This window comes from Pygocentrus nattereri, chromosome 12 (assembly GCF_015220715.1).
Source record: "Pygocentrus nattereri isolate fPygNat1 chromosome 12, fPygNat1.pri, whole genome shotgun sequence".
NCBI lineage: Eukaryota > Metazoa > Chordata > Actinopteri > Characiformes > Serrasalmidae > Pygocentrus > Pygocentrus nattereri.
This window is the reverse complement of record NC_051222.1, coordinates 19604582-19630441: the sequence shown is the minus strand read 5'-3', so window position 1 is coordinate 19630441 and position 25860 is coordinate 19604582. Positions and strand designations below refer to the sequence as shown.

The 25860-nt window shown below is 41.1% G+C and overlaps 1 protein-coding gene across 4 annotated transcripts; it reads left to right on the top strand.

Moving 5' to 3' along the window:
• Positions 1-784: 784 nt before the first annotated feature.
• On the top strand, positions 785-24550 carry LOC108434699 (probable ribonuclease ZC3H12C). 4 transcript variants are annotated; one of them, XM_017710029.2, is made up of 6 exons: positions 785-1019; positions 15458-16277; positions 17090-17229; positions 17746-17980; positions 18115-18221; positions 20010-24550. In XM_017710029.2, the coding sequence occupies exons 2-6, from the start codon at positions 15556-15558 to the stop codon at positions 21461-21463; spliced, it is 2658 nt and encodes an 885-aa protein (XP_017565518.1). In that variant the 5' UTR covers positions 785-1019; positions 15458-15555; the 3' UTR covers positions 21464-24550. The 4 variants fall into 4 exon arrangements, with proteins under 4 accessions (XP_017565518.1, XP_017565519.1, XP_037399584.1 ...); XM_017710030.2 differs by having other exon boundaries at positions 15453-16277; XM_037543687.1 differs by lacking the exon at positions 785-1019 and adding an exon at positions 11700-11944.
• Positions 24551-25860: the final 1310 nt, after the last annotated feature.

Sequence of the window (25860 nt, the reverse complement as noted above, 5' to 3'; positions counted from 1 at the left end):
AATGTCTACAATACATCTGCACCAACAAATATACACTGAGCTTTTATGGTAATTTTGATAAAATTGCGGAAAATCTAAATAATTGTCTTTGCCTTATGATGGCCTGCATGTACCTGTCCATCATGTTTGTGCATTAAAAATTTTGTTATAGGCCAAAGTCTGATCACAAAGATCATAAAACTTTGTCTCAGGCATCAATCAGCATATTTATAACCATTTCATTTTTCTGTGAGGTAGCTTTTAGAGGCAATAAATGTGTTGAATGTCTGGTTCCTACCACCACCACTGTGAACAATTCTGACTGTAGGTTTCTGTGGAATGGAGCATCCCACATCAAACCACTCTGAATCACTTTGTTTAAATCTTAAACCATTTTACCATCAAAACATTACACATATAAACTCAGAAGGCGCGTGTAGGTTCACTGGTGGATCCGATCAGTAAATTAAATGGCTATATTTGTGTTGTAGACATGGCGACCCCAGGTTCCTATCACCACCACTGTAAAGAAATGAGCCAGTAAGATACTCTACAAAGAACCATCTCACATCAAACCACTCTGAATGACTTAATTACATCTTAAAGATTTGGCTGAAAAGGAAAAATAGAAAATTGTGAAACTTCAGTGGAAGTCGCCCTTTCAGCATGAAGAAGGGTTTATAGTCACTGCAATAGTACAGTGCGGTAATATAACTTACAGTGTACTGTTGTGGTATATAAACAGTGGCACCCACACACGCTGTAGCAGATCTGCCTACAGACGTATCATGTGCATATCAAGTGTCGTATATTTGAGTTTCAATATTAGTTTGGCACACAGAGGTGTGTAGAGCTGTTTCTTTCTGTGTGTGTCTGTGAGCCTCAGCGCCCGGCAGGTGGCTGGCCGAATCTTGGCAGTCCTACAGCGAGGAGGGGCAGCAGCAGCGGAGAGTTGCAGTGGGCTGCTGCTGCTGCTGCTGCTGGTGCTGGAGCTCTGGCTAGCTACCTAGCTGCTTCTTCGGCGATGCACCGTAAAAACGGTATGTCACATCTAGTTACAACTGTTCTGTTTTTCCAACACCTCTGGGGTAAATAAGGCCGAGTAGTGAACGCTAAGACGCGTTACGAGCCTCGTTTATTCTGCTCACGCACAGTAACGGACACTGCTATGCAAACTGTGCAGCCCGGTTCGGCTAGCGGACATGCTAAAAACACAAACTTCATTTCGAGGCCTTCGCGTTAGTTTTGACTCGATGCTGCTCGCGGTGCTGTGGAAAGCCGTCGTTTTTTCAGTCGCCCGTTATTCGAGCCGTTTCGTTTTGGGAATGAGAATAAAACTGGGTCGCAGTCGGCTGAATATTTTAGCACGTTTGCTAGCTGATCTTAAACAAGGCCGTTTCTAACCTCGGTTATGTTTCTACAGCTCGCTTTGGTTCGACTCGCTCGCTGTGAATAACCCAACAGCCTCCTTCAGTTATAAAACCGTAATGGACGTTCAATTACCATGTTATTAACCCTAACCGTAACGTTTTCAGTATGTAGATTCAGATTCTGGCTGCAAGTTAGGAGATGGCCACTGTGCTAACTTAACACAAATCTCCAAACACTGCCAAACACTCCAAATCTCTACAATGAAACCTCTTTTTTAAGGGTTACATCTATTTATGCGACGATCATAGAGCGAAGTTCATAGACGTTGTTGGAGCTTTATAAAGGCAGCAGAGCTGTGAGTCAGGTGCGAGGCACTTGTGTGCTGCGCTGGTCCTCTTTCACCTGAGTTTCCAGCTCATGGTTCCAGCGCAGGTGCAACTTGGGGACCAGAGCAGATGCTGGGGTGTGTGTGCTACAGTAGTGGGCTTCGTTACCCCCTTAAAACAGGGGAGAAAGATAAATTCCAATGGAGATTTTTCTTTCTGACAGTGTTCACACCCAAAAGTTTGTGGACACCTTTTCTGCTTGGTGTATTCGTTTACTTTAAAGGGGAATGCCACCATTTTTTCCTGATTTTCCAAAGTTTCTGAATAAGTCAGCCCTTGAGATGAGAGGATTGATGGAGAAAATGGAGAGAAACTGATCAACTCTTTATTCTTTTACAGTGGTGGTGATAGGCACCAGTGCTCACTATGTCTATGACACTCATAGAGCCATATTATTTATTCTGTGAAGTTTCATGTGTCTAATGAGCTTTTATATGTAATGTTGATAATGGTAATAAATCTAAAAAAAAAACAGCCTATGCCTTACAATGCCCTGTGTATATTCCTTTGCCATGAATGTATTAAAATAAATGGACTCAAATACATTTTAAGCCAAAATTTAATCACAAAACTATCGCAAAACAGTGTGTCAGACATCAGGCAGTGTATATCATGTAATAACTTTATGGGAGGGAGCTTTCAGAGGTGGGCATCTGGTTCCTGTCACCACCACTGAACAGTTCTGACACATCATGTTTCTCTGGAACGGAGCACTTCACTCACACCAGACCACTCTAATTTCATTAGGAAGAATTTCTGAAAACTCGGTGGAGTTCCCCTTTAAGGTGTGCTAGAGGGGGATGGATCAACACTGAACTATCGATGCTTCTGATCCTAACTTTTCTTTTTTGAGACTTGATCTGCAGATGAAAATGTTGATACTAAGTTTGTTCACCTTCTGCTGCACGCAAAGCCTGTAATAGCATGTCAATGGGATTTATTTCACACATCTTTAGTGGTTTTCACTGTAGAAATCTATGTTTTCCCCCTTTTAATGTGCATAAAAAGACTTTTAAAAATATCAGTATTGGTGCTGGGTGATTAATCTTGGTACAGCATTGAAAATAAAATAGTTTTCATCCATCCCTAAGATGCACCCATTGACACAGGTGCTCAATAAACCAGCTTCATTTTTGGTGTTTTGTGCAGACTTTCATGCATGAAAAAAAAATCTAAATGTACACAAATTTAAAATAAAAAAAGTCACCAAAAAGAAACCACAGTGAAAAACACTTCAGTCTCTGGATGTTAAAGCGGTACGTTTTCATGCCAGACAATTGGAAGTCAGCGCAATGGAAGCTCATTCAGATGAGCTAATGATCAAGCAAGTCAGAGCAACACAAAGAATATGCAAATATGCTGAGGATTATAATGTTACATTGTCTTGAACACAATGTCTGCGAGCAAACTTTAACGACATAATACAAATGATGGCGTGGTATGACCGCATCAGGATTTGCAAGCACTGGATAGCCCGGTTTGACTAATTTAACAAGCTGGTGATCTTTACATTGTTCTGTAACATTTTCCATCGTTCGACATCATGTTAAAATAAGTGTTAGCAAATACAGTAACCCTGATAAACAAAGATGACCACTGCCTCACATCGACGATCAACTGCGTGCACACAGGTTGTATAACTGCCACAGGAAAGCATTACCAGTGGAATAGAAAGGTCACCATGCTGAATGCTAAACATTGGCTAGAAGGGAATAAACCGCCCGGCACTGGGCTGAGGAGCTTTGGAACTTTGCGTTGTCTTTGAGATGAGTTGTAATAACATGTGTGATCTGGAACTGATCATCCAACATCAGTACCTGATCAAACTAATGCTCTTGTGGCTGTGTGCAATCAAATCCTCACAGCATTATTTTTCAATTTAGAGTAGAAATTGTTTTGGACATGTAGCTTGCCATTATCATTAGCAGTGCTTTGTACTGAACTATAACTGTAACACTAAAAACACTGACCAGGATCAACGCACATAAAGCACTGTTATTGACAGATGCTCTTCCACTAGACTGTTTAAGACGGCTGGAGTCAAAACCGTTTCTACTAGGCAGACTGGTGAGTCTGTGTAGCCCACATGTCCTAATTTGCATTGTGGAACTTCTGTTATTCAACTGCTGATGCATTTTGAATGGAAAAGCTGATGATTATTTGTTTTGGAAGGTCATTTTGGAAAGGCCCTCTTCATCTACAGTATGGTTTGTATCTCTAACAGTCGGTAATTTGTACTAGGCTTGGACAGAGTAGCCTGGAGACCAGAATTTCACTGAACTACAGGTAGGCCCACTGTTGCTGACTTTGTGGCTTTGACAGAAATGATGATGAAATGCATAGACTGTGGTATTTTGTAACACTGGCAATAACAGTCATTGTTACAGATTCTACTGGCTTTCAGCTTAGGCTAAACTTGGTTAAGATAAGGCTGAGAGTTTTCAAAACCTTTTTGAATGAGGTCGAACAGTGTGTTCATCTCGGACAGACCTTGATTGGGTTATGCGCAAATGTGTTGCGTCTGTATTTGCATGCATTTGGTTTTAGTATGGTTTTAGTAATATCATGTTTGGACATGCTTAGTCTGGGTAAATTCAGGTTCAGATATGCAACTCCTTTGGCTCAGGTCTAGGCATTGTTGGCTTAACAAAGCATTCATTGTTGTTGAAAAAGCTTTGCTGAAACACATGGACTTCTCAGATCCCATGTTTGGTGCCTTTTTCCGAATATATCAGCATCATATTCTGCCCTGGCTTTCCATTAAGGTCCCATGTAAGCTGTGGAAACAGATTGTGTGACGAGGGACCAACTGCGTGTCCGTCTGCGTCCCACTGGGCTTCCATACTTGCCTAGTCAGCTGTGAGCATTCCCCCCCCCTTCAGACATGACCATGGCCTGGTGAAAGGTTTGAGCAGAGGCCCAGGCTTCACAAAAGGACATGCTGGCTGCTGGCTTGAGATGGTGTCTGGGCTTGGCCCAACAGCTGGCCCTATCCCTTGAGGGACCATCTCCCCATTCTCAGCCAGCCTGTAAGGTCCTCACCCTGGGCCCCCAGAGCATGGCATCCCCCTTCTGCTCCTCCACACATCCAGCCTGCGTCATGGCCTAGGACTGCAGTACATAATCCATCATCATTACTTAGCGGAATTGAAGAGATGGAATTTGGGGAAGCATGCATTTACGGAACCACAAACTAATCTGTAACGGGCCAAGACCTATTCCTATTTGGGTACCTCTGAATAGGGTAATCTGGATGTCATTGTGCCAGATATATAGCGTGTAATGAAAGTGAGATTAGATTAACAAACCAGACGAATGTGTTCCATCCATCCTAGTTATCGAAATTGCTCTAAGAAGGTTTTGCTTCTTATTTATTTCGATATTTGAAAAATTAGGAAGAATGTGAAAATTAAAATAAAACTTGACTCTCCTTAAATTGGGATTCACCCCAATGTTACTAAATCAGGATTTTCCCCAATGATACTCAAAACCAACAGGTTAAATGAATGGAATATGTGTTATTGCTTATGCATGACGTTCGATGGTTAATTATGATTGTATCACTGTTTATTAATGTTCATGTCTTATATAACACTGTAATCTTGGGAAACTGTTTCATTTCCAAATGCAATGGATATGAGAAACTTAAATCACGATACATCAATCACTGGGGCTCATTCACCAGCCATTCATAAGAGGAAATTTCTTCTTAAAATCCACTTGCGCAGTTCCCACGATTCTGAAATTCACTTATGTTTTCTTACTTGTTTTGTTCTTAGGTAAGCACCATTATTATGCACCATTATTTTTTCATAGTTTGAATGAGATTATTACCAGTGTTTCGTAGAGATTGTCCAGCATGGATAGGTCACTTTTACTGGCAGAGGCTTTTTTGTGATGGATACCCTGCTCCACTTCGTCCTTGCTGCTGCATATCAAACATGCCATGGACATATTTGTACGCCTTGTGACTTTGTGTCCGTAATTCATTTAGATATGAATGAAAATTGTCAGTAATGTCAGTTTTACATCAAAAGTCACTGTTAATAGTTTTTAAGACTGAAGGGTTTTACTAGCTTACACACCTCGAGCTGGTGTAATGCCCTTGGGGGCAGAGAGTCTGATGGTGATCCCTGACGTTGAAAGGGTGCATAAACAGCGGGGCTGAGGAAGAGCCTGGAGACGACTCCTACAACATAAGGCCTCCTTCTGCTGCTCCTTTGATTTGAGAGGAGCTGCTGAGTAAAAAGGATTTCAAACTTTATCCCCCCGGCTTTGCTATGGCCATCTCAGCTGGCCTTTGTGAGGGTCAGTGTAGGCCACCACCCCCGATTCATTTATCCTTTGTCTTGACATAGGCTTTTTTTCCCCTCTTCATTTTGGTGTGACACATTTGATGGCAGTAGTTTGAGTGGAAAAAGGGCAGAGAACTTCACTGTAAGAACTTAATTGAGGGTTTTTGGGCTCACTAAACATTAAAATTTAAGGGGAAGTGGAATTTCTGTGCTTTCCAGAAGTTCCATGTTGGTTCCTAGAATGATATATTTAGATATTTATGAGATATTACATAATATTAATAGAAACAGCAGGTCTTAGTAGCAGCAGCATTTAGGCCTTTCACAATAATGGAACTTTAGCTGATGATTAATGCCACATAAATCATTATGATTATACAGTTTAATTCTTTTCTTCTTGTTCAGTTATCAAACTGGGTAGCAGTACTAAAGCCTAATGTGACCAGATTGATTTATATTGATATATTGATTTATTATTATGATTATTATTTGCAAATGCATTCAGCGAGTACCTCATGAGGCTTAAAACACAAACAAAAGTTCTGACTATAACACCTTTAGAGGGTAGCAGTGAGTAATGCTTGTTCATTTGAGCTCAACCTGTTCCTGTCTCAGCTGAAAGCTAGGAAGCCAAATAGCTAATCAGCCAATTTTCCCGATTAAGGCTTGTGCTTTAATGCTTGTATATCATAAGGCAATTAAATTGTTAGTTGCAACTATTCTTATGGCAATTATTGTTAGCTCAAAAATAGACTGTGACAGGCCTACTCATGACATCTCCCAGTAAATGCATTTTCTCCTTTGCTTTATGTGCATTTACCTCAAACCAGCTGATGAAATTGCACCCACATTCACATTGTTGCGACATAAACGCATGTTGAAAGCTAACTGTGGAAAATAATTGTGGGTAGCATAAATGATTGCAACATTGAACATGTCATGGATATCATCAGTACTTAAAGAAGAATGAACAACTGATTGTTTCGTTAATTCTGGATCACTGGATTTAGTGCAGCACAGTGTCTGAAATGTTGAATAAAATAATGAAAAATTGTGATATTTTTGCCATATCGCAGGCAGGCCTAGTCAGTGCTTGGTTCTCTCTAGTGAAACTGATTGATCAGCGCCCCACTACATCTTTCAACGTACATCGAGAGACAGACAGTTTCCTTCTACTTTGGAGATGACTTATGTGGTCACATCAAAAATGCTGGTCTATATTGCTGTATCAGCAAATACCCGGCATGAACAAAACAGGAGCATTTAATAGCCTCCAGCAGTTGGTGTCATGAAGACACCTGTTTACTTTGGCCCACCAAGCAGATGGTCGTCAGTTAGCTGACCCTGAGGAGGGGAGTCAGCAGCTGAGGATCAATTAGAAAGTCACCACAAGTCAAGCAGCTTGTCCAGTCCAACCAGCTTCAGTGTCAACCTGAACACAGTGTATTTAGGCTTTTGTTTAGGTCCTGCTGACAGTATGGCTGATTTTTGTACCACCAGAGTGTCTCTTATATTGCCTCTTTTCTTTGTCCTAAATCTTTAAGGACCGGATAGAATATAAAATGGTTGATGTCAAAAAATGTTTTAGCTGTCATTTTTTTGTCTTGAGTAGAACGTTTTTTTTGTTATTGCTCTGCTCATTTGTAGAGAGTAGTTTTTCTATCTTTGTTAAAGGTATTGTGTTAGATGATGGCACTGATGATGCAAATCATGCATGATTGGTTCATGATTGGGTTGAGGTGGGCTATATAGACAAAATATAACATCAAAATATTCCAGACATTTTCTCAATACACAATATGCTGTATTTAGTTTTTCTGAGGTTTGATAAGGTAAAAAAAAGATGTTATGCTGCTACAAGAATACTAAAAGCAGCTATGCATACAATCAAATCATGGTAGTGATAAATCTTGTGATATTGCCCAACGCTGTTGTTGGGTTTGTAATTACTCCCTGTTCTAGAGGTGGATGATGTCAAAGATGTTGATGATAATGATACCAAACTTAAAATATGTACAAAAATCCACTTTTGATGGGAAAACTTGTATTTCACAGTTTTGGTTGAATTGTTATTAAACTTTAAAGTGTTTTGCATTTATTTTAGCTGATAAAATGTTTAGCAGGCATCAAAGCTGAGACCTGGGTAGTTCTGTTATAGATGTTTGTGTTATTTTATGATGTAATATTTTGACAGTAACTCATTTTATGTCAGGATTGTCAGTCCCCTTGTGTTTTAAAAGCCCAAATTGTTTTACCAGCCTCATTTAATAAACCTGGAGATGTGTCTATAAGTAATGAGGGTCTGGCCAAGATATCTGTAAGAAGTTGTGATTGGCTGTGATAAAAACATGTTGCAATTCTATATAAATTATTTCTCACTTATTGATCATTGAAAGAGGCAGAGAAATTCTGTTGAAAGTGCAGATTCTAAACTCTTAATCGATACCATGTTTATGTAGAACAGGAGTCTTTATGCCTCAAATTTATTTATCATCTATGGACAGGATGTAAATGTAAATCATTGCTTAATAAATATAAATAAATATGTAATTATATGATAATAATTATATATAATGGTTTGTTGGGGGTGCTGGAGCCTATCCCAGCGGTCATTGGGGGGGAAGGCAGGAAACACCCTGGACAGGTTGAATCATCAAACCATATCAAAATAGGAATAAGGTTTATCATCGATGGAAATCCTATAGATAGAGCACTGAATGCTTGAGCATGGAAATACTACATAATAATGGGGGATGTGTGCGAGTACTCTAGTACTCGTTTGATCATTCAGGGTGCCAGTATTTGAATACTTAAATCACTATACAGGTATTTGATTTCAGAGATGCATTAGGATTTCAGAATCATAGCAGTTTTGGCAGATAAAGACCTAAAAAACAAAACAAAAAGATCAGGTGGATGTTTAAATTTGACCGAAATTTCAAACCAATATTGAATGACAGATTTATTGTAATCTGGAAGAACAAAACGTTTAGGTGACACTGGCTACATTTCTGATCCTATAAAAATAAATGTTATGTTTCTCCATAATTCTATTCCAAGTACATGTAGTACCAGTTTATACATTTTATAAATGTTTGAGTGTCAGCAGTAGCCCACAGCTTCATGATCAGTGCATTTCTATTTGTCATGTTTCATGAACGGGAGAAAATATATAGGCTAATATATATAATATATAATATATAGGCAAATAAGTCTGGCTATCCTACGAAACATGAGTGTCTTAACATGAGCACGTATGCAAGGACATGTTAAGGATGCGATTTAAAGGCAGAATGGGGCTAAAGTTAGTTTCTTATTCTCAGCTTCAGTACCACAAGTGACTCTAGCACGGCTTTTCCGATTACTGGGCTGCCAACTCTAACTGATGGTAGAAGAAATGAAGAAACAGTGAAAATATATTTCTCTTACAAATTAACATGTTAGCATATTGTCCACTGAGCAGAAAAAAGCACATGTGGAGCACTATGTGTCCAGTGTTACTGGTTAGCATCTAAGACAACTTGCCTTGGCTGTTCTAGAATAATAAAACATGTTTTCCCATGTATTCCTCTGCGTGCTGCTAAATCTTTACGCAGGTAAACGTTCTTAGCACTAGTAATATCACCTAAGAAAGTAAGCCTACAGCCCTGTGTTAATTTCAGCTGACGAGTTTTTTCTTCCATGAGGTTAGATAAATATCTGCTAAGTGACTCTTACAGGTACTTGAATATTAAAAAACTAAAAAACACCACATAAAAATTAGGGTGAAAATAATTTTATTGGTGTGAACACAATACATCTGTGGTGTGCCTTTGTTAAGTACAACAGACAATGTACTGTATATTTGTAATATTATAATGTGTATTTGATTGAAAATTTAGCATTGTAAGAGTTCATGTTATGTACATATTTAAAGGCTAAATTACAAAATTATTTATAAGTGGCTTCTTATAAGACTAGTTTTTGATGTTTGAACTTAAAAAAAAATACAACTAACAGTCATTGTAATGGCATAAATTGGCATTTTTGTACTACAAACAAGCATTTGGCAATCAGCAATCTTGGCCAATGTTTGTTGTGATTTTATGGTCTAAACATGACCTCAGTAGGACCTTGTGCTGTATTTGAATGTTGTAGTTGCATGACTTATTGAGCTAAATAGCCAGTTGCCTCTTAGTTTCAGTATGGCACAGTATTTCATTCATGTCATTTAAGCAGGTACCGGATTTTTTGTTTAAAGTCCAGTTTTGAAAGTTTAATACAGTTTGGACTTTTATAAAGTAAACAACGTTATTCATATTGTGACTTTGATAGAAAGTACTGGAAATGTGTGTTTCATAATTTCATTTAGTCCATATACTGTGAGCTGTGGGTTAAAAAAAAAAGTCTAATAAAAAATCTGCCCAAAAAATTGCCCGTAAAAAAAAATCTCAATCTGACATAAACATTTAGGATCAATGGATCCCTAACAATCATATGTGCGCATAAAGCACTGTTTAAATGAAATTATTATTAAGTGCTGTTAAGTTGATTCTAACTGGCAACTCAGTGGAAAGTGTATCTTCTGTTTCTGTTCTTAAGCTAAAACTGAAAGTCTTTTTAACATATTTATAAAATTATTCTGGACAATATTCAGATTTTTCATTTTTATATCCTTAAAATTGCTGAGTATTGGTGACAACTTTCACATTGGTTGGCCTCTAGTACTTTAGGTTACTTCACACATGAAGGGTCAACAGTCAAAATATTTTTTTTGGCTTGCGAAACTTTCACCAAGACCCCAGTTCATGTTCTGACAAGTGAACCTATTATCAGAATAATCTCTGCATGCAAATCTTTTAGCTGAAAATGTAAAGTTTGTGGTAATCGCCTGAAGCAAGACAAGAGGTAGGGTGACATTTCAGAAGAGGAAATATGAGAAGCCAGAGCTTGCCTTCAGACAAGTAGGAGAGCGTGCTGGCTGAGTCATCTGGACCTCAAAGCTTGCCATAGTGGCCTCTACATTTTTGTGGAAGTGTGTCTTAACAATGAAGATGTCTCTTTTTCTACAGCTAGTGAAACACTTATTGTGCGTAGTTGTTCAGATACACCCCCCTTCCTCACACACACACACACTTCGACCCCACTGAACACCCCCCACCCTGCCACACACACACACTCACTCTCCCTCCGTCATTCTCCCTTTCTTCCAGCTCTCTCTTTTGAAGGAATACGCTTTTAACATAATTTGCCCTATTGTTTGGCCCCGACTCGGCTAACCCCCCCCCCCCCTTCAAAATCCTCCAGTCAAAAAAAAGAAAAAACAAAGAAGGGGTGAGCCACTGCAGTCCCTCAACTAGCCAGGTGTTTCCCACTGCCGGTCTGCTCCCTAATGGCTGAGGCCTCGTGCTGCAGCTGCCTGCTAAGGCCTCTTTTGTGTGGCCCTATTGTTGGGCCACACTCCCCTCGTTGATTCATGGGCCGTGCGAGGGAAGACCCTTTTGGAATGACAGCCACTGGCTTATCCGCACACTCCCCCGGTTGGTGCGCGCTCGAGTGTGTGCGTGTGTGTTTTCTATTGTGAGTGAGCAGTGCTCTCATTGGTTGGTGGGCAGCGACTCACTAATGGGGGAATGGTAGACATTGTACTTCCATCTGCTCCAGCTCTCATTGTTCAAACCGCCTTCTGTGGAAAAAAGATCTATGGTACAAAGTCCCTTCTTCTGGCGGTTTGAAGGCCTGTTGGCACCGCGAGCTTGGAAGTGTTCCTCCTGTTTTTGGGTTTTTTTGGAGAACGTAGGAGTGTGTCCACTGGAATCTTTCATATGAGACAATCTGCTGATGCTGGATTGCACCAAGAAATTTTTAATTCATTGAGAGCACTTTGCAAGGAAGTTTCTTGTACTGTTTTGGGATACGCTGTCCTAGCTGGCGGTAAGTACATTAAAGTACTTGACTCAGACCCTTATGCCCCTAAACTGTAGCTATATTATCATGTAACTATTATAAAACTGAAGTATTAGGTATGTAGTTATGTAGTTGGGTCACTTAGTGTTTAAGAGCTTAAGTTACCCGACTGTATGATCAGGTTGGAAAGTCTATATGTTTTGCATTTCTAGGTCTTACTGCTACATCTTAGCTCATTTTCCTTTCTGGCAGCCTGTGATGCATGTTGTTATTTGTGTGAGTTGCAGGTGGTATGATGCACTTTGCATATCTTTTTTAAGAGGTTATGTATCTCTCAAACTATGGTTTAAAAAAAGTCTTGCCAAGACAACATCTGTTGGTTGTTAGAGACAGGAAAGGGGACATGGCCAAGTTTTTCTTAGTGTAAATAATTGTAGTCTGAACTTTTGTACTGAACTTTTTGTGCTATTTCATATATCTCTAGTATAAAAAAGTATGAAAGAAGTACTTTGCCAATAAAATAGAACCTTATCTTGTGATGTGTCCCAGTCATTCACTGTAGATATGACTCCCAGAGACTTTTTCCTGCAAAATATAAATAAATCTACAGGATCCAGTTATTACTATGGAGTGTATATGTAGTCATGAGAGTGATGATTTGAAGTGTGGGCCCACACACAGACCCTTAAGGTTCGAGGGGTTAACAGAGATGATGCTGGTTGTGTGAAGAGAGTTGAGGGTTGCACATGAAACCCAGGAGGTGGCTGAAGGTGGGGGTTCGCTAGTTTGCATTGCCGTTGCCACGGAGGGGGATGTTTGCACTCCAGGGTTAAGACGAGGTTTCCCTTTATGTCACGTGACCCTGGGCTGGCGGGGCGTATGCGGCAGGCAGCTCTATTGAGAGTGGCAGCAGAAGCAGGAGGAGGACACCAGTTGCTGTTCCCCTGTGGCCTCAGCAGACATCTGTTGCCCTGCTGGCTGCGTCCCCCCAGCCCTCGCACTGGGACGGCCCTGCCTTTTGTCTCAGCCAGGGTCTGTGCAGACAGCGCAGCATACTCTCCGCCCCCCACAATAACGGCCAAGCGCGCGCACACGCACACAGCCAAACGACATGTGTTACATATTCATTACTGCTTCATTAATGACATGCGGCCGGTTCTAGCCTCCTCACTGGCAGGGTTTGAAAAATGCCAACAAATCAAAGAGCGCCGACGCTACCAACACACTTTGGGCACTGTGCCATCTGTGGCATATCACTTTCTAAGCAACTGTAGCCACGAGCAGAGAGGTATCAGCCATTACAAATTTAAGGCCTAACATGATTTAGTTCAACTATTTTATATAATTGAATTCTTTCTGTGCACGGAATCCAAAAAGGTAAGCAACTATAAGTTAATAACTTCAGGCAAGTTTGAATGCATTGCTATGAGTAGATGTGAAGGAGGGCTGAAATTCTTTTACCTTTCATTTTCTAATAAAACTGAAAGTGATTGACCTGAAATTTTACTCAGTATGAAGTCTCCATTGTTAAATTGATTCAGGTATTAAAACTTATTTGTAGAAGTGGACATTAACATTCCATCTTATCATTAATCTGAGCTGCAGGATTATGTCCATTTTCTGATTGGTCTCTAACTTGGTTTCACTTCCTACTGTTTTGCATCATTGTGATGGAAGAGGAAGTACATGGGCCCTGGTAGAACATTATTTGATGGTTCAGCCTTGTGTCTGGCTTTTGTATTGTATCATCACCTGCATTACAAAATTCTTAATGCAGCATTAGTTCAAAATATTTGCCAAAGGGCTTTTATTTTGGAAAAAATGTAATACCAGTTATGTTTTTTTGTGTGTTTGATAGTAGTATATCTGTAGTATTCTATATGTGTTAAGATGAAAAAAAATGGGAAGTGTTTTATGATTTATCGGTTACTTAAACAGAGCACTGTGACAGCAAGAAGCTAGTCTCTTTGCTAGTAGGCTATTTGCTTATAATCTGCCCGTATATAACCAGGAGTTACCAGAATAATGGTCTGGAAAACTCTTTTGTTATGGTACGACAAGACAGACACACTTGAACCACCTCCCACCTCCCACCCCCCACTCCCTCTGCTCCTTTTGTTGAACTCGACTAAATTATTCTGGCTCTGTTGTGGCACTTGGATGGGACGTTCTTTAAGCAGCTGCAGCCTAGCAACAGTTGGATGTTTGCCACATAGCCCTTTGTTTGCTTTGTGCCCTCCCCATATTAAAATTACCTGTGTTTCCGTGGGCCAGTGTCCAGTGACTTCCCAGTCATGTTGTCTTCTATGGTCATTTTATCACTTCACTAACATAGTTAATATTAACATACCATAAATATTTGACCGCAGTTTTTTAGTGGTTAGTTTTAGTTTTTCTAGTGATCACATAGTAAAGTTAGTTTTTTTCTAAAGTTTGGTTTTCTCTGAAGTGAGCGGGTGACGCTAAAGATCTGTGCATATGCAAAGTTACTTGTCTTGTTTTTATGGCCTTAGGCTCATATAATAAAATCATTAAACCAACTGTGACAACATAACCTGCATATATGCAGAGGAATGTACATATGATTTGTGCTTTTTTCTCTAAGAAATGTCAAGAGACCTTTAGTGATGAGTTGATTCGTGACAGTTTTTGTGTTTTTCTCCTCTCGTATTTCCTCTTCTGTTTGGCCTGAATCTATTAACACGATATATGATGTGTTATTCAGTAGGTTCCCCTTTTCACAAATGTCAAGTGATATTGATTTAGTGACCAACTAAAATTGGGTTATACTGTAGCCTGATTGGTTATATCTTAAGTCTTAATTGCTTTGCTTTCCTTGCAAGAAACCAGTAAGTAGAGCTGTTCTCCATTACAACCCATAATTTTAAGTCCACAGCGACAAAGACAGAGACAAAGAAAGATTTGTCATATTTTGTCATGGCATGGAAAACACAATATGCACAACATGGCTAAGGATGGTCCTACTTCATAATTCAACTGTGAATGAAAATGTGGCAATACCCAATGAATGTTAATCTGACAGTTATTTTGACTGTCACCTTTATGCACCTGCAGAAATAGTGAAGATATTGAGTGCTGGGTAAAGGGTAAAAGACCTATTGGACATTTATCCTAAGCATGTGAGTTTTTGGCTAGGAGACCTAAACCACCAGTAAGAACACAATTACTAAAGCTGGTAATTAACAGATTCACTGAATCAGGGAAACCACTAAATGGTGTTGGACTGCATCCCTCCAGGACTGGAGTTTGATACAGGGGTTATTTAGATTTCTGGAGATGCCATTCATGTAGATCACATGAACCTGGAAGACCTATTGTCTTGTTTAGCTCAAACTAAACCCTCAAACCCTCAAAACTCAAACCCTGATCTCCCACACCAAACTCAAATATTCAGATGCTCCTGAAGACTTTGAGTAGCTGGATCAAGCATATTAGCCTACCTCCACAGAGGGATGGATCTCCAGGAGCAGGGTTTAGAGCACCTCACTACAATAAACCTTTGACTTTCTCCCAGTCCAGGTTCACATGACCAGAGCACTCTGAGGGGCGAGTAGCAGACGGGGCAGAGGTCAGCAGGGGTTAACGGCAGCACGGCGCTGAATGTCTGTGATAGCTTCATGGGCCTGAAGGACCATCTGGAGGATGGAACAGGCCACATCCTTGACCTGGGGCTGGATCTGGACTACCTCCACGTGAAGGCTGTAGACCGGCAGGCCGGTGCCGATGCCGGTCCCAGGATGGACGGGGGCTCGTCGGATGCTGGCGAGGATTCAGCTCCCTGTCCTAGAAGGCTCATTTCCTCCTCCCAAGGTGACTCAGAAGAAAGCGCCGGGTCTGATAATGAGGTGGAGCGGGGCTGTAGTCTCTCCCCGAGAGATGCTCTGAGCGAAGGATCAGCCCGAGCTGTTCACCCACCCCTCTGCCGATCACCATGTCTGGATCTGGATTTGCCGGGGCCTCCTGATGCAACGCCAGATGAACCTGGCCCTGTTGACACACTCAGGGAGTACCAGACCAAGCTGGAGTTTGCTCTGAAGTTAGGCTACGCCGAAGACTTGGTCCGGCTGGTATTGAGCAAGCTCGGGCCGGATGCACTGATCAACGATATTCTTGGGGAGCTGGTGAAACTTGGCAGCAAGTCTGAGAGTGATGGCAGCACCCAGACCTCATCCATGTCCACTTCTTCTTCCTTAGCATCATCTGGTTCTTCGTCATCTTCTGCATGCAGCTTTTCAGAATCAACAGATTCACGGAGGTCTGAATCCCCATCTCAGGCAGTCCTGGATGATAAGGATAACCTGCGGCCCATAGTTGTGGATGGAAGCAATGTAGCCATGAGGTGAGAATCAACAAATAAAATGATTTCCATTCTCCTGTGTTATTTTTTACGTTTTACATTTTACTATATATTTTAAGACTCAGATAAACTCATATTCAGATGCATAATAGTCCGGAAAAAAAAAATAGGCCATGTACATATATTAGGAGCATTGTGCATGTCTACCATTTGTTCTATTCATCATGATCATGGGCTTTTAATTTAAAAAAAAAAAAAAGATATGGACAGGGTTTATTTTAGACAGCAGGATGTGAGTGTTATCTGCAAAAGCTTGTTTGTATTGGGTCCTTTGACCGCAAGTTACAGTTAAATTAAATTAGGCAAAACTGCGGTGGATTTTAAGATAAACATTCACATCAAGCATCAGTTGACTTATCAACTGCTAATTCCAATTAGTTGGAGTTGGTTTAATGTGTTTGCTCTGAATCAATTTGATCTTTGGGTGGTCTATTGAGTTAAACTACTACGGTTGGTAATTCTTGGAACATCCCTAAATCATGGCATGAAAGGGTGGAGCTGGTGTTCTTCCTTGGAAGATCATGTAAGGGATGATCATATTGAGATGTCATTCTGTGTGTCAAAGTGCTGCACCTTATTTTTAAGGACTTTAACAAAGGTCAATTCCTTGGGCATATTCATGGCATTCATATATTAGCCATTAAAAAACAATAAGCCCATGTGATCTTCTGCACCATGTATTGGAAGACTTAATGTATGTCTTTTGTGTTGATGTTTGGTTTGTCTTTGCATTTTCAAACTAGATTCACAGTAGTTATGAATTCTTGCACTATTGTCTTGCACTCATTTTGCAGCCACGGCAACAAAGAGGTGTTCTCCTGCCAAGGCATTCAGCTTGCAGTGGATTGGTTCCTTGAACGTGGCCACAAAGACATCACAGTGTTTGTACCTGCCTGGCGGAAAGAACAGTCCCGTCCTGATGCTCTCATCACAGGCAAGTCTGCCTTTGCATTTTCTTGACTATTACTTTTTTTTATTATTATTATTAAGTCTCTTCAGTCAATCCTCATGCACCCTACAATTTGATATGGAATCAGCTGATTGAGATGAGAGCATGTATTTGTCTGTAAATGATGATCCCCTGTGTTTTTTAAAGAAGATTTGTTAATCATTTTCAGTTGACCAGAGTGACAAGAGTTTTAGTTAAAGCTTGCACCTACCAATGACTCAGTATATTAGGAAATACTTATAAGCCTGACTTTTTGGTGCTGTAGCAACAGATGACAACACACTTGCCTCACTAAAACCATTTGAGTATTTAATCTGTTCTTTGTTACTGAACTCTGAGCCGGTCTGGGCTGTCCATGGCTTTCATCCAGCAATTTCAGACTGAAACTAGTTTACATTAGAAGTTACATATGCCCTGCCCTTGGTACATATCATGAAAGTTTACATATTATAAGCCAAATATAAACGCTTGAAGTCTGTTTGTTTTTCTTTGTTTTCTTAGACCAAGAGATTCTGAGGCGGCTGGAGAAAGACAAGATTTTGGTTTTCACGCCGTCCCGCCGGGTCCAGGGCCGCAGGGTAGTATGCTATGATGACCGATTCATCGTCAAACTAGCTTATGAATCGGATGGCATCATTGTCTCCAATGACAATTACAGGGACTTAGCTGTGGAGAAACCTGAATGGAAGAAGTTTATTGATGAAAGGCTTCTCATGTACTCATTTGTCAATGACAAGTAAGTCTTCTTGTTGCTTCCAAAATGGCCATTTTTGGCCATTTTGCTGTTGTTTAAGCACCATCAGTTGGAAATTGCATGAGCACTTTTTGGTCAATAAAGGTAACTAATTATTTAAAAACTCTATCCTTCAGATTCATGCCACCTGATGATCCCCTGGGTCGCCATGGCCCAAGTCTAGAGAACTTTCTAAGAAAAAGGCCCATCATCCCAGAACACAAGAAGCAGCCTTGTCCTTATGGTACATCCTCCCTCTTTTTGTCATCTTAGCTAAACTCTCTCAAAAACAAATTTTCAAGTTTCTTCTAAACTTTGTGCAAAAATCCCCAGATCTCATTTAATAACCACTTAGATCAGTTTAGGTATGCTAAATGTTATGTACAACCCCAATTCCAATGAAGTTGGGATGTTGTGTAAAACATAAATAAAAACAGAATACGATGATTTGCAAATCCTTTTCAACCTGTATTCAATTGAATACACTACAAAGACAAGATATTTAATGTTCAAACGGATAAACTTTACTGTTTTTTGCAAATATTCACTCATTTTGAATTAGATACCTGCAACACGTTCCAAAGAAGTTGGGACAGGGGCATGATTACCACTGTGTTGCATCACCTTTCCTTTGAACAGCACTCAATACGCGTTTCGGAACTGAGGACACTAATTGTTGAAGCTTTGTAGGTGGAATTCTTTCCCATTCTTGCTTGATGTACAACTTCAGTTGATCAACAGTCCGGGGTCTCCATTGTCGTATTTTGCGCTTCATAATGTGCCACACATTTCAATGGGAGACAGGTCTGGACTGCAGGCAGGTCAGTCTAGCACCTGCACTCTTTTACTACGAAGCCGCGCTGTTGTAACACGTGCAGAATGTGGCTTGACATTGTCTTGCTGAAATAAGCAGGACGTCCCTGAAAAAGACGTTGCTTGGATGGCAGCATATGTTGCTCCAAAACCTGTATGTACCTTTCAGCATTAATGGTGCCTTAGTTACCCATGCCATGGGCACTAACACACCCCCATACCATCAGAGATGCTGGCTTTTGAACTTTGCACTGATAACAATCCGGACAGTCCTTTTCCTCTTTGGCCCGGAGGACATGACGTCCATGATTTCCAAAAACAATTTGAAATGTGGACTCATCAGACCACAGGACACTTTTCCACTTTGCGTCAGTCCATCTCAGATGAGCTCGGGCCCAGAGAAGCCGGCGGCTATGTGGCTTTCGCTTTGCATGGCAGTGTTTTAACTTGCACTTGTAGACGGAGCGACGAACTGTGTTCACTGACAATGGTTTTCTGAAGTGTTCCTGAGCCCATGTGGTAATATCTGTTACAGAATGATGTCGGTTTTTAATGCAATGCTGCCTGAAGGATCGAAGGTCACGGGCATTCAATGTTGGTTTTCTGCCTTGCTGCTTATTTGCAGAGATTTCTCCAGATTCTCTGAATCTTTTGATGATATTATGGACTGTAGATGATGAAATCCCTAAATTCTGTGCAGTTGCACGTTGAGAAACGTTGTTCTTAAACTGTTGAACTATTTACTCATGCAGTTGTTCACAAAGTGGTGAACCTCGCCCCGTCCTTGCTTGTGAATGACTGAGCCTTTCAGGGATGCTCACTTTATACCCAATCATGACACTCACCTGTTTCCAATAAACCTGTTCACCTGTGGAATGTTCCAAACAGGTGTTTTTTTGAGCATTCCTCAACTGCCCCAGTGTTTTGCTGCCCCTGTCCCAACTTTGGAATGTGCTGCATGCATCAAATTCAAAATGAGGGAATATTTGCAAAAAAACAATATAGTTTATCCGTTTGAACATTAAATTTCTTGTCTTTGTAGTGTATTCAATTGAATATAGATTGAAAGGGATTTGCAAATCATCGTATTATGTTTTTATTTATGCTTTACACAACTTCCCAACTTCCCAGGGATTGGGGTTGTATTTAAAAATGTAATTACTTGAGTCTATCTATTTAAATAATGGTCAACAGTGCTAAAACCCACTGTCTCCTTTAGGAAAAAAGTGTACTTACGGGCACAAGTGCAAGTTCTACCACCCTGAGCGTGGCACACAGCCCCAGCGGGCAGTGGCTGATGAGCTCCGTGCCAGTGCGAAGACGTCTGCAGCCAAAGGCATGTCAGAAACAGGCCTGGTGAAAAGCCACAGCGTTCCCGGAGGCTCCCGCAATGATAAAGCTAGTGAGGGAAAACGTTCACACCCAAAGAGGCAGTCAGATCCAAGCGTCCGCACTCTGTCTTACAGTGATGTAGAGGACAAGCTGAGCTCCAAAACCAAAGCAGACCCTCACAAGAGCAGCCTGACTCTGGCCCCTGCGCCTGGCGGACCCCCTTCTTGTCACAGTTATTTGCAAGACCCACAAGAACACCCCACATGTCCCTCCAAAAGCCATGTTGCACCAGCTTTCCCGCAAACAGAGTCCTATCCTACCTGTGAGTCTCCAGATCACAGTTACTATTCCATGGTCCGTGCCTACTCTGGCCTCGGCCTATCGTCCCAGCGAAGCCCGGAGCGGCACTTCCACCTGCCGGATGTGGACCCACGGATCAGCTCAATAGCATCGGACTGCAGCAGTGAGGGCAGCGCCAGTTCTGACTCATACGGCACTGCAGCCCACAGTGAGCGCTCCTGCATGAGCTCTCCTGACTCTGGACTGCTAGATGATGGGCTCAAGTGTCATCACCTCCACCACCAGCACCAGCACCACCACCAATACCAACATCGCAGGCAGTATCCGTTGCCTGGCATCTTACCTCCACCCCCCCACCACCACCAGAGCCGGGTGCTGTCCCCGGCCCCTTCAACTCACCCCAGCTACCCCCATCACAGTGTAGCCCGGATTCACAGCTTAGCACAAGACGACCAACAGCCGGACCCCCACTTCAAGCACTCCATATCCTACATGGGCCCTCAAGTCCAACATCAGACGATTGGTGCAAGATCAAGCTGTCCTGGAGAATACCCTCCTCTGGCACACCCTCAGAGCTCCCCTCTGGGCCGAGGCCTGGCATCCACCCGCCTGGATAGTGTGTCTGACTCCAGGCTCTATGAGCACTCACCTCTACCACCTAGGAAGGCCTACTTAGGACAGGAACGAATGGCCAGCTGGGATCCGTACTACCGGCAACCCCCACAGCCTTGCTACGAGCCCTTTACCTTCCAGAGCCTTCCGGAAAACCGTGAGCAAACATGGCGGGCGCCCTGGGGAAGGGCTGCCCTTCCTCCTCCTCCTCATCCATCCCACAGTCCACATCCCCCGCCCCACCAACAGCACCAGGAGCCTCCTGCAGTCAGCCGCTACCAGGAGGTGCGTGAGAAGGTGTTTGTAAACCTGTGTAACATCTTCCCCACCGAGCTGGTGCGGCTGATCATGGGGCGGTACCCACACGTGACCGATGCCCAGCAGCTGGCGGCTGCTATCTTAGCTGAGAAAAGTCAGGTGGGCTATTGAAGGCCCACAAATAGATCTTGTTCTGCAGACTGAGGTTTTCTGAGGAATACGGAGGTGTCTACAGGGGATGATCCAGGCCATGTTAAGTTATACAGTGCTTCCGTTTAATGGTTACCCGAGATGGAAACCTGTAAACACGGCCAGAGTAAGGACAAGCCATCTCATACTTGGGTTCCTCGTTTGACTCTCTTGAGGTCACAAGTTTTATCTGGCAGTGGAACCAGAACCGCTGTAGTAGCAATTTGTCTACCTGAGGTGTGAATGTGTGGCAGTGTATGTGGCATTATTTATTTTAGTCTATATATTTTCTGCAAGGTTTTGCTTTATGTTGCTAGTTATGTTCAGGTGAGCTTGTACTGATTCACAGGGCACTTTTTTCCATTGCTGTTTATCAAATTCTACGATTTGATAACTTATGGCAATCAGACAAGAACTGATGGAAGGCCAGATTATTTATAGTGGATAGCAGATACTGGGGTGATATAGCACATACCTACAAGGAATCCAAATCAAACGTCAGCAGAGGGCAGGACCCTGTCTGCTTTTCCAGTGGGAAGGAATATGAGTTTGTACGTTCTAAGAGAATAAATCTGTACGAATTTATTTTAAACACTCAGAACACCTCCAGATTTTGTCCCACATTTCTCTGACCTTTCACTGTCTTTGTGACATACTGCCTACTCTCACTTGAAAAGTTTCATTTTCTTTTTGTGTTCTTTAAAATCGCCATCCCGGTGACCAACTTCTATTTGAATCACGAAGGACTGGTTCTTTGGGGATAAGCACGAGTAGCAAGTATTATTTTGTTAGTTGTGTTAAATTATTATGATTTGCTGTTTCTTCTTTTTTTCTTTAAGCTTTTGCCATTTTGTTCGGTTACAGAGTGGATGTCTGATCATGTGCTTGTTTGTGTGTATGGGTACTTGGGTGGAAAGTTTCCATATCAATTTTACATTGTATTGTCAGTGTTATAAGAGTTATAAGTCAATGGCGGAGTTTCCCAAAAGGAATGTATTTCAAGACGCAAAGGGTTTTGCCTTTATTGACCATGCTGAGCCGCAAAATTCAACATCAGTGGTTGTTCTGCTGAATGCCTTCTTAGTTGGTTTGCAGGGTTCTTGACCTGACGATGCTTTTGGGAAACTCAGGCATGGTCCGACTATAGCCACAGGTGTAGTGTAGTTGAGACAGTTGCCCTGGCGCTGCCTCTGTACCTTAGTTTTAGTAAGGGACGTCTCTGGCTTCACATAATGGGCGCATGCTACGTTCATTTTATTACTGTCCTCTATCCAATTGGGTGAAACGCTCTTTGCAACACTGTACGTTCTGGATCTCCCCGTCCAGGTCTTTAGAAATCTTTACCTTCGTTACCTTTTCCTGACGTGACCCGTGGTAGCCAGAGAATACCTGTCCTTGTTGATACAAATTGTATCTTTTTTAACTTAAAATCAGAGACGTTTATATACATATAATCTATGGAAAAAATATATTCACACACAATTATGTACAGTAGGTAGTACTTGTGTAATTTAAGAGATATTTTTGGCAACATTTTATCATTACAACTCAAGGAGAGCCGTTGAAGTTTCTTTTTGTGGGCAACAAAGAGCATAAAATGCATCTTTTAAAAGGAAGGAGGGTATTACTATAATAAAGATATTTGCTAAGTATTTTATTTATTTATTTTCTTTGGAAGCAAAAAGTTATTTATGGTCTATTACCTAGAATTTGAAATTGGGTTATTTGGGGTATGAACTTAGAATTTTGCAAAATGATTAGGTTTACATTTTGAATGAATTTGTATTCTATTGGTACTATCCTGGGCTGTTTTCCAAAAATTCTTTGTAGCACGATTATATGGTAAAGCAAGTTTTTTGCAGTAATGCTCGTTAATTCATATGACAGGTTGCTGTGCTGCGTCACTTTTGGAAAGCCCAGCTCTGATTATCTAAAAAAAACAAAAAAAACCCACATCATTACAGATTTGGCCATAGAAGAGTGATCTGACAGACCTGTTGTTTAACATATCCATAAACTATAGAAACTAAGATACGTGATGCATTTGAGGACTGTGGTTAAGAAAGGCTACACAATGAAACGACTGAGGTAAAATGCTGCCTAAAATATGTTTGTTAGGAGCACCTTTATTTTGAAAAAAAAAAGAAGAGCCTTCCCTCTCGCCAGGTGGCACCGTGTGCCATCGTTGGCAGTGGCGTGGGTATAGAGTAAATGCCTCTACATGGCATTGTGCTTAAGACACATCTGAATAATCTGAACCATGTTCAGCTTACGAGTTTTCAGGGCCAGCTTTATAGCAGGATGTTCCTAATACCAGCGTATTTGCAGAAACATAACGGTACGGCTTCTACCTGAGCACGTTGTTACGTGGGCAAAATAAATGTAAAATTTTTTTGTGCAAATACTCATTCTTTAGGGACACCTTATGTAAAGTGGCACCAGTTTTCATATATAAATATATATATAAAACGAGTTGTTTCTCATCGTGACGTACTGTGTCAAAACTTCAATGGACTTGCTGTGAGTAACGTTGCTGTGTTGGTGTCATGCCTTCTCCTTTATAAGTGTTTCAGCTTGCCTTGTTAAACTGCCTCACAATGTTGTGGTGAAATTGTACATAGGCTAATTACCCAAACCCGCTACTGCAATACGTATTGATCTAAGGAATGATGCATACAGCTGTACTACTGCTGAACTTTCTTCCATGTAGTTGTTTTGGGACTTCTTGGTCACATTTCTTGATTCATGGTATATGTAGGCTTTATGCTTAAGGACCAAAGTAAGCAGTGATCTAGTTAACATTAGAATTTGAAAGGCCCAATGATAGTGCATTTGTTGGTCAAAGCAGATAGTCATTTTGAGATTATTTAATTTTTTTTTTTTTTTTTAACCAGAGGAAATTATGATGTGGTAAAAGAAAAGAACTTGTTTTGGATCATTATTGTTGGATCAGGTCAAGTTACAGAACTTAGTGTTGCCGCATATCCTGGAGTCCAAATGTGTATTTTTATCGAAATAAAAAAAAATATGAAGATGTCACCAAATTTTAAGTTTGAGTTTTGAAATGGATAAAGTTTCTGCTTCATTCTTTTAATGCTTGTCATTTCATTCAGTAGTATCACTGGTGGGATTTTTTTTGTTTTAATTAATTTCATAAACTGCAGTCGACTGCTGGAGTACAACATTGGAAGTAACTACAGTGCTGTGCAAAACTTACTGGGACCATTCATACATTTTGTCCCCCTGAAGATATTTCTGAGATTAGATATAAGATAATCCACATGAACGGAATGTAATTGGAAAAAAAACTGGACTTCAAAAAATTAAAAGACAGGAAGAAAAAATGGGTCTCGTACCAACCATGCAAGACCTGGAAGACCACAACTGTCCCCATCAGATAAACAGAACTTAAAGCTTTCATCTTTGAGAGAGAGGAGAAAATCAAGCTCCACTTACTTCAGAGCTGGAAACATCCACAGTTGTTTGTGTCCGTCCCTCCGCTGTGAGAAGACAACTCAACACTATGAGTCTGAAAGGATGTGTAGCTGTCAAGAAGCTGATACTGAGAAAAGACAGAAATGGTACTCTTGAACATCAAAACTGGGCATCTGAGATGTGGAGTAAGGTTTTATGGACTGATGAGCAATGGCAACTGTTATCCGATTTATATTCTTCTTCTTCTTCTGTTTATTTTTCTGCCGGATTTTGGTCCCGTAACTAGTCCCACAGTTTTTGAGGTATTGACACTGTTCCAACTCCAGACTGTCCGGCCCGATTGTGTGATGCGTGTTTATATACAGCTTTTTGATCGGATGCACGGATTCCGAACAGCAGCCCAAAATGTGGGAATTTTTGTCCCATTGAAAATGAACGGGGAGGCTGTTGGCAGACTGCCAGACATGATGTCACAATGGCCTCTCTCACACAACACCTACAATCCACGCAAGGAGCTCAATGTCTCACCAACTCCCAGCCTGATTCTCAGCAGGGTTAACTGCTTTTAAGGTGGAACTGCACCAAGATAGCACTGAATTTTAAGGTGGAACTTCAATTTAAGGTGGAACTAGCATAATAATAAATTTAAGGTGGAACTTCAATTAACATAGCGATATGTTTAAGGTGGAACAGCTATTAACATGTCACTAACTTTAAGGTGAAACCTCAATTAACAGCAAAAAATTTAAGGTGGAACTGCTATTAATATTACGCTAAATATGGCAGAGTGTTTAAGGTGGAACTTCTTGTGAGGTCACAGAGAACTTAAGGTGGAACGTGAAATAACACCACTAAATTTAAGGTGGCAGTGTTTAAGGTGGAACCTTTTTAAGGAGGCACAGAACTTAAGGTGGAATTCAGTTAACATAGCACAAAATTAAAGT

Bases quoted from the DNA above. Each gene is read 5' to 3' on its own strand.
- LOC108434699 (XM_017710029.2), top strand. From the start codon at position 15,556: ATGGGCCTGAAGGACCATCTGGAGGATGGAACAGGCCACATCCTTGAC. The intron at 16,278-17,089 runs GTGAGAATCAAC...CTCATTTTGCAG, and splicing joins GGAAGCAATGTAGCCATGAG to CCACGGCAACAAAGAGGTGT. The intron at 17,981-18,114 runs GTAAGTCTTCTT...TCTATCCTTCAG, and splicing joins TACTCATTTGTCAATGACAA to ATTCATGCCACCTGATGATC.